Source organism: Lolium rigidum, chromosome 2, assembly GCF_022539505.1.
Source record: "Lolium rigidum isolate FL_2022 chromosome 2, APGP_CSIRO_Lrig_0.1, whole genome shotgun sequence".
In the NCBI taxonomy this organism is placed as follows: Eukaryota; Viridiplantae; Streptophyta; class Magnoliopsida; order Poales; family Poaceae; genus Lolium; species Lolium rigidum.
Genome location: NC_061509.1, coordinates 124,532,955 through 124,546,134, shown reverse-complemented (window position 1 = coordinate 124,546,134; position 13,180 = coordinate 124,532,955). Strand labels below are relative to the sequence as shown.

Genomic DNA, 13,180 nt, shown 5'->3' with positions numbered 1-13,180 from the left:
TCGCGGCCCACCTCCTGATTTAGCCAAAATCTGGTGATAACACACTCTTGAACCTTTTCTTGAGCAGGCAACTCGAATTCTGGGCAAGCCCCGTTTGGCACCAAGGGCATGGGTGAAAAGGCTTGCTACTTTAGTAGACCTTAAAAGGGTTGGTCAGATTTCATATCATTGGTCTGCCATTGAAACTTCCAGGTATATAGTGTCCATAACAAGATGTCTCCTGCTTCACTAGTGCTCCACAAGTTCAAAATCTCAATTATCTTTGCATATCGTCTCCCGAGTTTGGTTGTTTATTTGTTTCTTCTAAAATAGAGTTTCAGTTCATAATACTGAATTTTGCATGCGCTGTGTTTAAAGAAGAACCTCAAGTTTCAGAAATTTGACACGGAAGTTCACGGGTGATTAGGAGTGATTAGCTCTTATGGGTAGCCACTGTTCGTGATTTTTTTTTAATGTTTTTACCTTGTAAACGGCACGGTGGTGAAAATATGGTTCAGGTTGTGGATGGTTGTATGTATCAGATTAGCATAGCACGTTCCCATAAAACTTGCCTAATAGGATAGATAATTGTCATTTTATTTAATAGGCTCTTATATACATGACTGAAGGTTAGATCTAAAAAGTTGTTACTTCCTAAGTAAAATCCAAAACATATTTAGAAAAGACAGAATATGTGGTGTTGACAAAAATGCAGAGAGTACATAATCCATAGTCACGGCAAGAAAGATAATGAAGAACTATACTTAGGATATGAATATCTTCTTGATATCATAGTCATCACAAGAAATATAATCCAGCAATTCAAGCCATCCCAGTCCATTCAGTTGAGGTCTCTTAGAATCTATATTTACTGAAGATTACATTGCAATACTTCAGGCTTACAGATAGAGAGCTTGCACAGCTTGATGTTCTCACTTCTAAAACTATATACTCAGATAACAATCTGGTTTCTTCCTCCCCGAATAGGAAAACAACATGTTTTCTGCTGTCATACATGCCTGATGTTGCCCCACTGGAACATGAGTATTTTTCATTCCCTTGTGTTTTCTGTGTGAAAAGCATCTGATAGAAAAAAGAAATTACTGATTGATATTGGTCAATATCGCCCTTTCTTGATTTCTAAGCAAGTAAGCATATGTCTCGCGTATTAGCTAAATTACTGTTATTTTTGGTGATAAATCATGATAGCCTTCGGAATCTTTTCTACTATTAATGTATATAAGCATGTTTTTCTTATTTGATTTTAGAGCAGATATTTCTTTGTATCTGTGCATCTTCTAAATTGAGTAGTACAATGTCTCATAAGGTAAAAATATATAGGTTCACTGTGGTATTGACATCTTGTGGTCTTTAAATAGGGAAATCTTGCTTTGGAGTTGGAGAATCAAGGTAGGCAGCGGTATTAGTGTTACGATTGTTTGAACTTGAGTGAGTGATCAGAAATGTTGTCGTACTGTTGCAGCTGTGCTCATCTAATCATCTTGTTCAGTCTGTTAGGATTTTTCTTTTTTGCTTTGTGCTATGTGAGGAAAGCAGATTGCTGGTTTCTTAGGTTTATAGCATGACTCATGGTGCTAACGGAAATGCAAAGTGGTTCTTGGCAACGGTGGCTAGAGTTATCGGGTTAATTAAACCATGCATATTCTTTTTGTTTTAAGACATGGTGGTTTCCTTCCAGGATGCCACACTGACAGCATATAAACTAGACGTTTGTGATTCACACATCATAATCCCACATCTGCTTTTCTACTAACACCTTTACTAAAAATCCCATGTTTGTGATAACTGAGAAGTAGAATGTGAGTAATAGAAGTGCATATTTGCAAAATAAATGAGAAAGCGGAATAAACCAAGGGACATACTTATTTTGTAAGCTTGCAAACAAGTAGATATGTGTTCCTGCTTAATCCGTGAAATCTACTTATTTCGATCGGGAGACTTATGTTGATAGACTCATTGCACGGTATGCTTAGTAGTAGTACCGCTAAACCTGTTTATACATTATTAAGTATGTGTATCCAGTGAATTTCATATGGAGATTGAGAAGATTCTGGGTTAACACCTGTGGATTTCTTTGTCAGTACAGTGGATCCATTGAAAGAGCCTCCTGTGCTGTCCATTCTTGCGGTAGACTATCCTGTTGAGAAGGTTTCGTGCTACGTCTCTGACGATGGAGCTTCTATTCTCACATTTGAATCACTTGCTGAAACTGCGGAATTTGCAAGGAGATGGGTTCCATTTTGCAAGATGTATACCACTGAGCCACGAATTTGTTCTACTTCTAGCAGAAGATTGACTACTTGAAGGACAAAATACACCTGTCTTTCGTCAAGGAGTGCATGTCTATGAAGGTAGATTTCTATTGCATAGTTTGACTACGCCCTTATTTTGAAAGCTTGCGTTTTGCTCTTGGTTATGTAAATAAGCATTGTGTTTCACGCAGAGAGATTATGAAGAGTACAAGGTGAGGATAAATGCTTTGGTTGCCAAGGTTCAGAAGATACCTGAGGAAGGTTGGGTCATGCCGGATGGGACACAGTGGCCTGGGAACAACTCCCGCGACCAATGATTCGCTACTGAAAGCTCAATCTAGGAAATTTGTGGTCATATGAGTCAATCGTTTTATAAGACCATATGAGGTGATCTTTGACAGTGATTGTATGTTCTTACCTCGTAGGCATGAGAATGTTGAAGTTTATGCATGTTATAGTATTGCAGTTGCCACCTCATAGACAGATCTCAGGGAAACCTAGAGGTTGGTATGCTAGGTTGCCAGCCCACCTTGCCGGTGGAGGTTCTCCTACAGTAGCTCAAATATCTTCATCTGCATTATACTTTTATATATTATGGCAACCAAAGATATTTTAAGCCCCATGGCAACGCACGGGCATTTGTACTAGTAAAAAAAAAAAATCTTCCCACGGGCTTTGGGGCAAGATTCACTTTCTAACTCTCGTCGTCTTACCCTTGTACTACTAGGCTTTCGAGATAGGAGTAGATTTCCAACACTCTTTAAAGCGCCGCGGCCTTCTCCCCAACCTACCCGCGGCCCTTTATCATGTCCGATCTCCGTCCGCCGGAGCACCAGGTCGCCGGCCACCGCGCGGCCCCCAACAAGCTTGGGCCGCTGGTCGACGGCGCTGGCCTCTTCTACAAGCCGCTCCAGGCCCTCGACCGCGGCGAGCAGGAGCTCGCCTTCTACACGGCCTTCTCCGTCCACCCCGCCGTACCGTCCCGCATCCGGGACAAATTCTTTCCGCGCTTCCACAGCACCCGCCTCCTCCCCACCGCGGCCACCCCCGGTGAGTCCCACCCTCATATCGTCCTGGATGATCTTCTCCAAGGCCTCGCCTCGCCCTCCGTCACCGACATCAAGATCGGCGCCTGTACGTGGCCCCCGCGCGCACCGGAGCCCTACGTCGCCAAGTGCCTTGCCAAGGACCGCGCAACCACCAGCGTGCTCCTTGGTTTCCGCGTCTCTGGAGTCCGGGTCTCCGATGCTGGGGGCGCTGTTTGGCGGCCAGACAGGTCCGAGCTGAAGGGGACGGATATCCCCGGCGTCCGCTGCATGCTCCGCCGCTATGTGTCCTCGGTTGGCGGCGACGGTATGGACTGCGCGCGAGCCGCGGTGGTGTATGGAGGAGAAGGGGGAGTCTTAGCGCAGCTGCGCGAGCTCAAGGCGTGGTTCGAGGTGCAGACTCTGTTCCACTTCTACTCCGCGTCGATTCTACTGAGCTACGATGCCAATGCGGTGAGCGCGGCTGGTGGTGGTGGCGGAGTGAGGGTGAAGCTGGTGGACTTTGCACATGTTGTCGAGAGCGAGGGGGTGATTGACCACAACTTCTTGGGCGGGCTCTGCTCGCTCATCAAGTTCATAGCCGACATTGTCGCAGAGACGTCTGACGCGGCGCCTTCATGTGATTCTTGAGGAGATTTTGGCTTTCGGGGGGTGATACAAAAGGTAAAGCTACCCTATTGTTTATTGTTCCTTCATTTTGTTAGATCTGTTTGTTGCTATGAATAACAATACTAAATGTTGAGTCAGTAACCAGAATGGGGATACAAAAGTTAAAGCTGAGCCTAATTTTCTATTTATTGTTCCTTCATGTCGTTAGATCTCTTGTTGGTATGAATGTTGAGTTGGTAACCAGAAGTAGAAGGGGGAAATTGCTCATGGTTTACACTGTGCTCTCTAATGGGGCAAGGAGAGTACGAAAGAAAATGGAACCGATTCTGCTGTCATGTTGGATTGGTGGTCACACAATCGGTTGGATTTCACGAACCTGAAAAGAAGAGAATAGAATATTGTCACTTGAACAAAGTTAGGACTATGGATGCCACAAATACTTTGACTCAAAGAATTAGTTCTGTGTCTAGAAAAGCTAGAGGTGGTTTGCACCGCCTTTAGGGGATCTGTAGAAGCCAATGTTACATGGTGATTTTTTTAAAAAAAAGCTATGCTCTGAGCATCTGAGCACAATTTCTACTTGATTGTTGAGTGACATGGAAATATTTAATGGGTAGCAGGATGATGAATGAATTTATACAGTTAAAGATTCACATTGATCTACGGTTATTTTGTGGGTTGATAGTGACAAATTTCATTAATAAAATGGAGCATCCTTTGCTCTATACCCTGAATAGAAGGAGAAAATTGCAGCTAACACCAGGCTTTGTGGTATTCGTTTCATCAAACACAGAAACAAATACTCTCTTGCACCTGACCACAAGGTTTTGCCTTAATTTTCTGCATCTGACCCAAATAAACGTTTAATCTACTTGATAAGATCCATGATGCAGAAATGCAGTCCTTTTTCTTAATTTTGTGATATGAAGTCGTCAGACGCATAAATGTTAACTGGATTTTGTATTTTGGTGAAAGAAATTGTGAAGAGGCAGTATTGTTTACACGCAAAATGTGATCTGAATCCCAGGACAAAGATTCATCTCTACCCATTATATTTGCCCATTAGCTAGCTTGTTCCGTGAGTTTGTTTCACAAGGATTGATTTTGTCTATACTATTATTGGCAACCAATCAATACCATTGTGTTTCCCTGCACAAAATAACATTATGCTCCAGATTGTAATTCTCCTGTAATTAGACACTTCCAACTGAGAGGTGCTAATCAGCCTTTTATTTGTTAAATTTTGGAGTTGTGCTTATGCGAGGAGTGCTAATCAGCTTATTATTTTATCCTATAAGCACCATAAAATGAGTTATTTGGGCCAGATGCAACTAATTAAAGCAAAACCTGTGGTCAGCTGCAAAAGAGTATTTGCTTCTGTGTTTGGTGCAACAACTCCCACAAAGTGTGGTGTTAGCTGCAATTTTCTCGAATAGAAGTTCTAATGATGTTGACCAATGGGGGATATTATAATTATTTCCTTACACTGCGAATAGTTTGACTAGTTTCAACGTTTTAACTATTCAAAGCCCCAAGCCTGATGCTACTCTGTTTAATCATTCCACTTTTTACACAATAAAATGTTAACACATGTAAAAAAAAAACCTATTGATGACCTTTTCAGCGGCTCTGTACCTACTATAGTATGATACCTACTCAATGTGATCATCCACTTATGTTCCAGTAAAACACTTCCTATTTTGTAGGCGTAATTCGGCACGGATAACTCTTTGATTGATTCATCAATGTTGTAAAGTTGACTGTTTATTTGGCCATTTAATAGTACCCTACTTTTCCTGTAAGATCTGCGAATAGGCAAAACAAAGGATAAGCACACCACTTTCTTTACTAGATTCATAAAATGTAACTGTGGTTCATTGCATACTTTGCTCATCTGCATACCTTTACAGTATACACTATGCTGTAGTTTTTTTTTGCGCCATTAGTTAATAATGTAGGGACATTATAGTTATAGTTACTAGTCAATAGTCTCTCTTTTTTCACTATTTCTGAATGAGAGTATGCTATATATTATCAGTTTAAGATATTTTGAGTACTTCCGCTTATGTGCACTTATTTTCTTGTATTCTGATGGAATTCTGAAAGATTTATGTCGTTGATACACTCTTTTAAGGTGACATTCTATGATAGTTTAACGAACGAACCACTGATGGATTGATTGAAGTATGAATTAACCAGAAAAATCAATGATTAGAACCTTAACGTACTGGACCTATGGTACCGAAAGCTAGAAAAATATAGATAATACAAGTGTTAGTTAAGGTGCTTGATCGGACCATTGTATCTTAACAAAAGATCTTGTTTTTCGAGAACCAATGAGCCTAGAGTACCGATCTGATTTGAACTGTTCCCTGTCACATTGTTCTGTTTTTCTTTACGGTTTTTTTTCATTACATATATATATACTGATAAATTGTTGTAGATCTTATACAACTGCTCACTCATCTCAACCTATGATCATTGGTCAGGGAAAGTATCTTTGCGGTGGTGGAAATGTCAAAAGAGTCGCTGGCTGCCTTGGCTCCAAAACTAGGCAACTCCTACCTTCTTTATATATTTATTTTCTCAAGGACAAAAGTTTAGGATTTGAGCATATTGGATCTGGTTATACTGAATAAAGGAAAACATAGGTGGATTGGTTTAACTATGTAATCGTGCCTGGCAGCGTGTGCCTTCTTAATACTTTTTTTTTGGAGAAAATTTTGAGGGACCATATTGGTAAGGAAAAACGAAGGGCGGGCCTGGTGCAGCGGGAGAGCCTCACCGCGGTCTTCTCACATTGCACTTCGTGAGGGTAAGGCTTGCTACTAACACCTTCCTTAGACCCCGCACAGTGGAGAAGCTCTCAGCATTGGGTACGTCCTTTATATTGGTAAGGAAAAATAGTACGTGTGTTACTGCAACTAAAATGTAATATATTTTGGTCAAAGATTTCCCGTGAGCATGCGCTTCGGCTATGCCACTGCAAATGTAAGCATCTTTACTCCCTCCAACAAACATTGTGCAGCCCTTTCCATTCTGGTCCTTCTGATCCACTACTACCCCTCGACTATGCCTTTGGCTTCATCGTTGCCGTTTTGTTTGCCGAACTTTACTACGCACCGCTATGCTGTCATGGAGTTTCTTGTTTTTGAAGTCTGAATTATGTGGTAATACTAACGATGGATGGTGATTTATGAGGCATCTCATCTTAATTAGTGCTACCTCCCTCTCAAATTATAAGAGCCTCTCCAGCTGCGTCCCGGAAACGCCACCGGATCGAGCGTTTGCGAGATATGTTTTGTTCGTATCGTATTTGGGGATGTGTTTTGTTCGTGCCGCATTTGGGGGATGTCGCTCCCCAACCGTGTCCACCAAATACCGTCTCCAAACTTTTTCTAACATTAAAATACTTTTTTTTTTGCTTTTTTGCATATTTATTTTAATAGAGAGAAGAAACATTCCACAAACTAATACATAATTCAGAACATGGTTTACACAAACTAAGACATAGTTTGGACCATGGTTTGAGAGAAACGGAAACGTCTGAATCATGTCATGTTAACAACTAGCCCTAAGCGGCCATCGGATCAGAGTACCAGAGCAGGAAGGCCGCGGCAAGGCTAGACGGGTCCAAACAGAAGGCAGGAACGTGAAGTTAAGCAAGGAAAAGAGCTTCCCAATCCCCCACTAGGCACCACCTGGAGGAAGTAATCTTCTAAACTAAGAATACAACTAAATTCAGTGCTCGAACTTATCCGACAACGATAATCATTAAGGTGGAGTACAATATTAAAACTCAAAGAACCTAATGTTCTTTGAAATGGAATAAGCACGCGCAAAGGGCTCCAAAAGGTTGCAAGTATATACTTTGATTCTCCCTTCCAAGGGTACAATCAGGAATAGTTCAGGAACAATGGTACCATAGTTATCTCGCTTAATTGTCAAAATCCATGAAAACCAGAAATGGTAATTACTGATCACACTGAAACAAAACATACCCTGGAGAATTATGCAATAGCACATGAGGAATATTCTGAATGCTTGATAACTACAGACCAAGCAGATAGTTATACTTCAGATCATGAATTCATGATGAAGAATATGCCATTAAGTGAATGATGAAATGGATAAAGAATGAGAAGTAAAAAAACCCCATTAAGGTGAGCACCACCAACTATATAATATGTTATTTCCATTTTGTTCAACTATATTCATGCAAGAAACGAGTAAGGGACACTTATGTACAGGAAAATGCTAGAGAAACCAAAATAGAGCCAAAGAGGAACTTGAAAGTTGAATTAGATGGTGTCTTCCCTGGAACACAAAGGCTTTCCACTTCTCTGGGTCAACAGCATTTGGTATAGTAAATCAGCAAAAGCCATTTCTGATCAACCCCAAAAGGTAAAGAAGGATGATTAACTACATGAAGCCATTTTCTTATCAGCAAAAGCATTTGGTATAGTAAATCAGCACACTGAATGAAGAATTTAACTACAAGTTCGTTCATGCTTACCCTACATACCAAAAGGGAACATCAGAAGAGATATCACAGAACTGAAACCACATCAGCATGCAAAGACAAGCTTGAGACAAGTGCACCAAGCAAGTTAACAGCAGTACTAGAGTCAAGCAGTCTAAGAAACAGCGATTTTGTTCATTGTGACCAACACTAATCATATAGCAGCTAATTACTCTAACAACTCAGTTCATCGTCAATTCCAGCTTCTAACCAGTGAATCATCATTTCTATCAGTTGAATCAACTCAGCACGCTACCAGGTGTGAGCAACATACATAACACTGAAGGAATTACAAAATTACCATCCTCCCATTGCGTCAACTCATGATCCACATTGGGTTTGTTCGCACCTTTCTGTCCCAGCACCGCAAAGCTAGAATGAAGAAATCAGACCCTGAGAATCTGCAGCTTATTGGCGAATGCAATGGCAACCCAGTCAGGTTGGGTTGCTGACCACTGCAGCTGCTCAACCTCGGCCCCTGCCGTGTAAGCCAGTATAGGGTCAAGACCACCCTCTGCTGCTGCAGCAGCAGCAGCAGAAGCATTGCCATTTCCATTGCCACCGCTATTGTTCCCGGTGCCCATGGATGATAGGTCCCATATGAGTGCCTGTGAGTCATCTCCCGCTGTGCAAATGTGGCAAGAAGAGTGAGGCGCCCATGCGATAGCATTTACAGGAGCATGGTGGCGGTGGAGCTCGACGACAGGCAGTGTTGGGTAGCGAATGTCAAGCACAACCACCTTGGGGCTATCCATGATGATGGTGGCCATGTACCTCGGGTCCTGCTTGTTCCAGCCCAGCCTAACCAATGGCGTGGGCGACACAGCCCCACCATCTGCAGCAGCAGCAGCAGCAGAATTGGAGCCAGCACCACCTGAACTGCTCTCATAGATGATTGTTGAATGCTCCTTATCCCGAAGATCAAACACACGTACCGAGCCATCAGCAGAGACAGATGCAAAGACACCAGCGCCACCCCAAGCAATGTCATAGACCTCCTTGTCATGGGCAATGAGCTGGGTGTCGACGGCCTCACGCTCGACGTCCCAGATGGTACATGTTGTATCGATGGACGATGTTCCAATGCGGCGTGGGTCGGCGTCGTTCCAGTCGAAGGAGGTGAGCGGGCCGCAGAAGTCGCTGTTGCGGTTGCCGTTGAGCTCGCAGCAGAGCTTGGCGCCCGGCTGCTGGGCAGCAGGGGCGCCTACGCCGTTGCAGCGTACGGAGCCGTTGCTGGAGTCGGCTGCGGCGGTGGCAGCTTCGTCGTCGTCGGTGATGCGCCAGATGCGGAGGATGTCGGCGGAGGTGGCGAGCAGATCGGGGCGGAGGCCTTGCGGGTCCGGCACGAACATGGTCTTGGTGGGAGGGAAAGGGTGGTCGAAGGAGAGGACGGGAGCGATGTCGCCGGAGGACTCATCGAGCTGGACAACCTCGACGCGGTTGATGTACTGCTCGAGCAGGCTGGCGATGGCGAGGCGGTACTTCTTGTCGCGCCGCACGCTCCAGTTCATGCCGTAGATGTGCCACGCGGCCTCGTAGGTGTAGATCTCCGACCGCTTCGCCTCCCCGCCGCCGCGGCTCCCGCCGTTGCCCTGCTCCTGATCCGCCCACCCGTCGCCGTCCCCGGCTGCGCCGCCGCCTCCCATGTCGCCGCCGCAGCTCTCTCTTCAAGGGCAAGGGAGGGGATGGGGAATGGTCGTGGTACTGATTTGAGGGTTCTTGATAGGGAAAGGGGAGAATGGTGTGCGGTGAGGAAGGGTGGCTTTCGGCTTCGGGGTTTGGTCAGGACGACGAGTAGAGGACAAGGTCATAACAAAGCAGGCCTGCGGTCGATCGGTTCAAGGTTAACTGGGTCGGCCTTTTGGTAAGGAGATAGCTAACTGGGCCTTAATCATCGTCCGCTAGAATCATATAACCGGGAGGGAAAGCAATAACGATCACAGCTGCTTTAAAACAACTTTTTTTTCGTAGGTATGTGGCAGGTGGCACATCTCCGAAACTACCAACAAGTTTATTTTTAAGGTGCTCTTTCATTTCACATGTACAACTGTCAACATCTACGGCGATTTATTTGAGATATATGGTTCATCTCTTGTATGAGTTGATGTGGTACTCTGCAGCTTGATCTTTCTCCCTAGGTCCCCTCTTATGCGCCATCTCGTCCCCCCTCATCACTCGTCCTTCTACTGTTGTCGCTTATTCCAGATCTAGGTTTTGACAACGTCGTGGTCCACTTCTTCCAGTTAACCATGTCCTACCATGTAACCTCGCCATGTGGTTCTAGAACATTGTCTGTAAAAAACTTCCTCCCTAGATTGGTTCTGGATGAATATCACGAGATGGCGGGGATAGACAAGCGATATGCACGAACACATGGAAAGAATTCACAGACAAGGGGGGCTCATCTTCACGTCGTAGGATCAAATCGGGAAGGATAAGTAGGTGCAAGCAATAAGGGTAACTAGAATGTATCTACCAAGGTAGGATGCCACCCGTACGCCGTGGAAGACTAGCCAAAGTTGCAAGAACTTCGACCCGCTATTTGAACAATCAGAAACCACAAACCTAAGACTAACCATGGCTGAAACCATAGAGCACAAATGCCGAGGGTACTCCTCGGCAATGCCCTCCGTTTGTGGCTTAGGGTTGATGAAATCCTGTAGGCTGACACGAGACATCGGTTATCAAACAAGCGGGTGACAAGGTATTAACTTGTCAATGCCTACAAGTAGTAGACTAGGGTTTCGTTGGATGTAGAGGGCAAGTAGATCTTGAAGGTTTCAGCCGAAAAGTACTCGACGATGTAAAAACTAGGGTTTGTGAGACAATGATTCGATCCTTTCTTTGTCCCTCGACTCCCCCTTATATAGGAGGCGGAGCCGAGGGATTCGTGACACACAAGTTTACAGAGTCCGGGAGGGTTTCTAACCCATCCCGCAAGATTACAAACGATGACTCCTATTACAACTCTAGCTTTCCTTAATAGTATCTTGGGCTTCCGAATCTTCTTATTCTTCGGGTCGTGGGCCTTCGGTAAACCCGGGTACCATCTTCGAGCGAGGCCCATTGGGTATGCCTATGTCAGTAGCCCCCGAGATTTTGCTTGAATCGCAGAGTCAGGGAAAATCTCCACCTTTATATTTTCTCAATAACTCTAAACTTTACCATATATCTTTGCATACGAATTTCTTATGACAGTTACTGCTCTCTTGATTTGTCGCTCCCTAGTCTTTTTGCTAGCCTTCACTTGTACTGAGCGGGAACGCTGCTCGTGCCTCCAAACACATGAAAACCAAGTTATTCCGGAGTGTCCACCATAAATACCTATGCATGGCATTTCAAACCATTCCAAGTAAATTCTCATGCGCTACCTTTAAAATCTTCAAAATGCTTCTTAATTTGTGTTAATGTTTCATAGCTCATGAGGAAGTATGTGGTGTTTAGCTTTCAACCTTGTCATTTACTTTTGACGGACTCTCATATGGACTAGTGGCACATCCGCTTATCCAATAATTTTGCAAAAAGAGCTGGCAATGGGATTCCCGAGTCCCAAATTAATTAACAAAAATAGACACTCCTCCATGGTTTGTGATTGTTGGACGGCACCCGAAGGATTCGGTTAGCCATGGCTTGTGTAAGCAAAGGTTGGGGGAGTGTCATCATCATAATAAAACTAAATTAAAAGGGCACTCCTTCATGGTATGTGATTGTTGGCAGGCACCCGAGGATTCGGTTAGCCATGGTTTGTGTAAGAAAGGTTGGAAGGAGTGCCACATAAAATTGCAAATAATTCATGGGAGCCGCTCTTGGGAGTCCGGTTGGCGAGGTAGTTGGTGTACCCATTACCATTCGTTGACAACAACAAACACCTCTCAAAATAATTTTACTCCTGCTTTACAAATGAAAAGCTCTAGCGCATGTTAATCCTGCTTCCCTCTACGAAGGGTCAATCTTTTACTTTTATGTTGTGTCTCCATTATTTCTTTGAGCACTTTCTTGAGAGCACAAGCTGTCATTCTTAGTATAATATGCTTGTCTCAAAATATGATTGATTGTGGTATAACTTTGATGCTTTTATCTTTGACAATCACTACTTCTAGTCTTTCTATGAACTCCGGAGGTGCCCGGGCATTTATGTTTTGCCAATCAAATACGAGCAAGCGAGATACCACTTTATCATACTCTCTTATGAACATTGCAATCCTGCTTATATACATGATTCATGATGCTTATTATTAATTGTTGGTACCTCTTCATGATTGACATAGTCTGTTAGATGATCTTATTTGCATGTACCTTATTATGAACTTGCTCAAGTATTAGCCATATCATGAGAATATATACATCATATGAGCAAATGTGTTCGTGAAAGTTCTTTTATCGCTCGGTTGTTAAGCTGAATTGCTTGAGGACAAGCAATAAGCTAAGCTAGGGGGAGTTGATACGTCCAAAACGTATCTACTTTCCCGAACACTTTTGCTATTGTTTTGCCTCTAATTTGTGTATTTTGGATGCAACTAACACGGACTAACGCTGTTTTCGGCGAAGCTGATTCGGTGTCTCGCTTTTGTGCAGAAATCCAACTTTCAGGAAAAACCTCGGGATTTTGACGAAAGGGCCTATTTTCCCAGAATACTGACGGAGCCAGAAGGACAAGTAAGGTGGAGGCCCGAGGGCCCCACACCATAGGGCGGCGCGGCCCAGGGGGGGCCCGCGCGGCCATGTGGTGTGGCCCCCTCGGCTGGCCTCCG

General features: G+C 43.9%; 2 protein-coding genes across 2 annotated transcripts; one reads left to right on the top strand and one right to left on the bottom strand.

The window, feature by feature from the left end:
* The first annotated feature begins 3,038 nt into the window (after nt 1-3,038).
* On the top strand, nt 3,039-6,608 carry LOC124692314 (inositol polyphosphate multikinase IPK2-like). The gene is made up of 2 exons (XM_047225651.1): nt 3,039-3,961; nt 6,397-6,608. The coding sequence occupies exon 1, from the start codon at nt 3,059-3,061 to the stop codon at nt 3,926-3,928; it is 870 nt and encodes a 289-aa protein (XP_047081607.1). The 5' UTR covers nt 3,039-3,058; the 3' UTR covers nt 3,929-3,961; nt 6,397-6,608.
* A 1,800-nt stretch (nt 6,609-8,408) lies between these two features.
* Nucleotides 8,409-10,184, bottom strand: LOC124692313 (WD repeat-containing protein LWD1-like). The gene has a single exon (XM_047225650.1). The coding sequence runs from the start codon at nt 10,073-10,075 to the stop codon at nt 8,816-8,818; it is 1,260 nt and encodes a 419-aa protein (XP_047081606.1). The 5' UTR covers nt 10,076-10,184; the 3' UTR covers nt 8,409-8,815.
* Between the last annotated feature and the right edge of the window lie 2,996 nt (nt 10,185-13,180).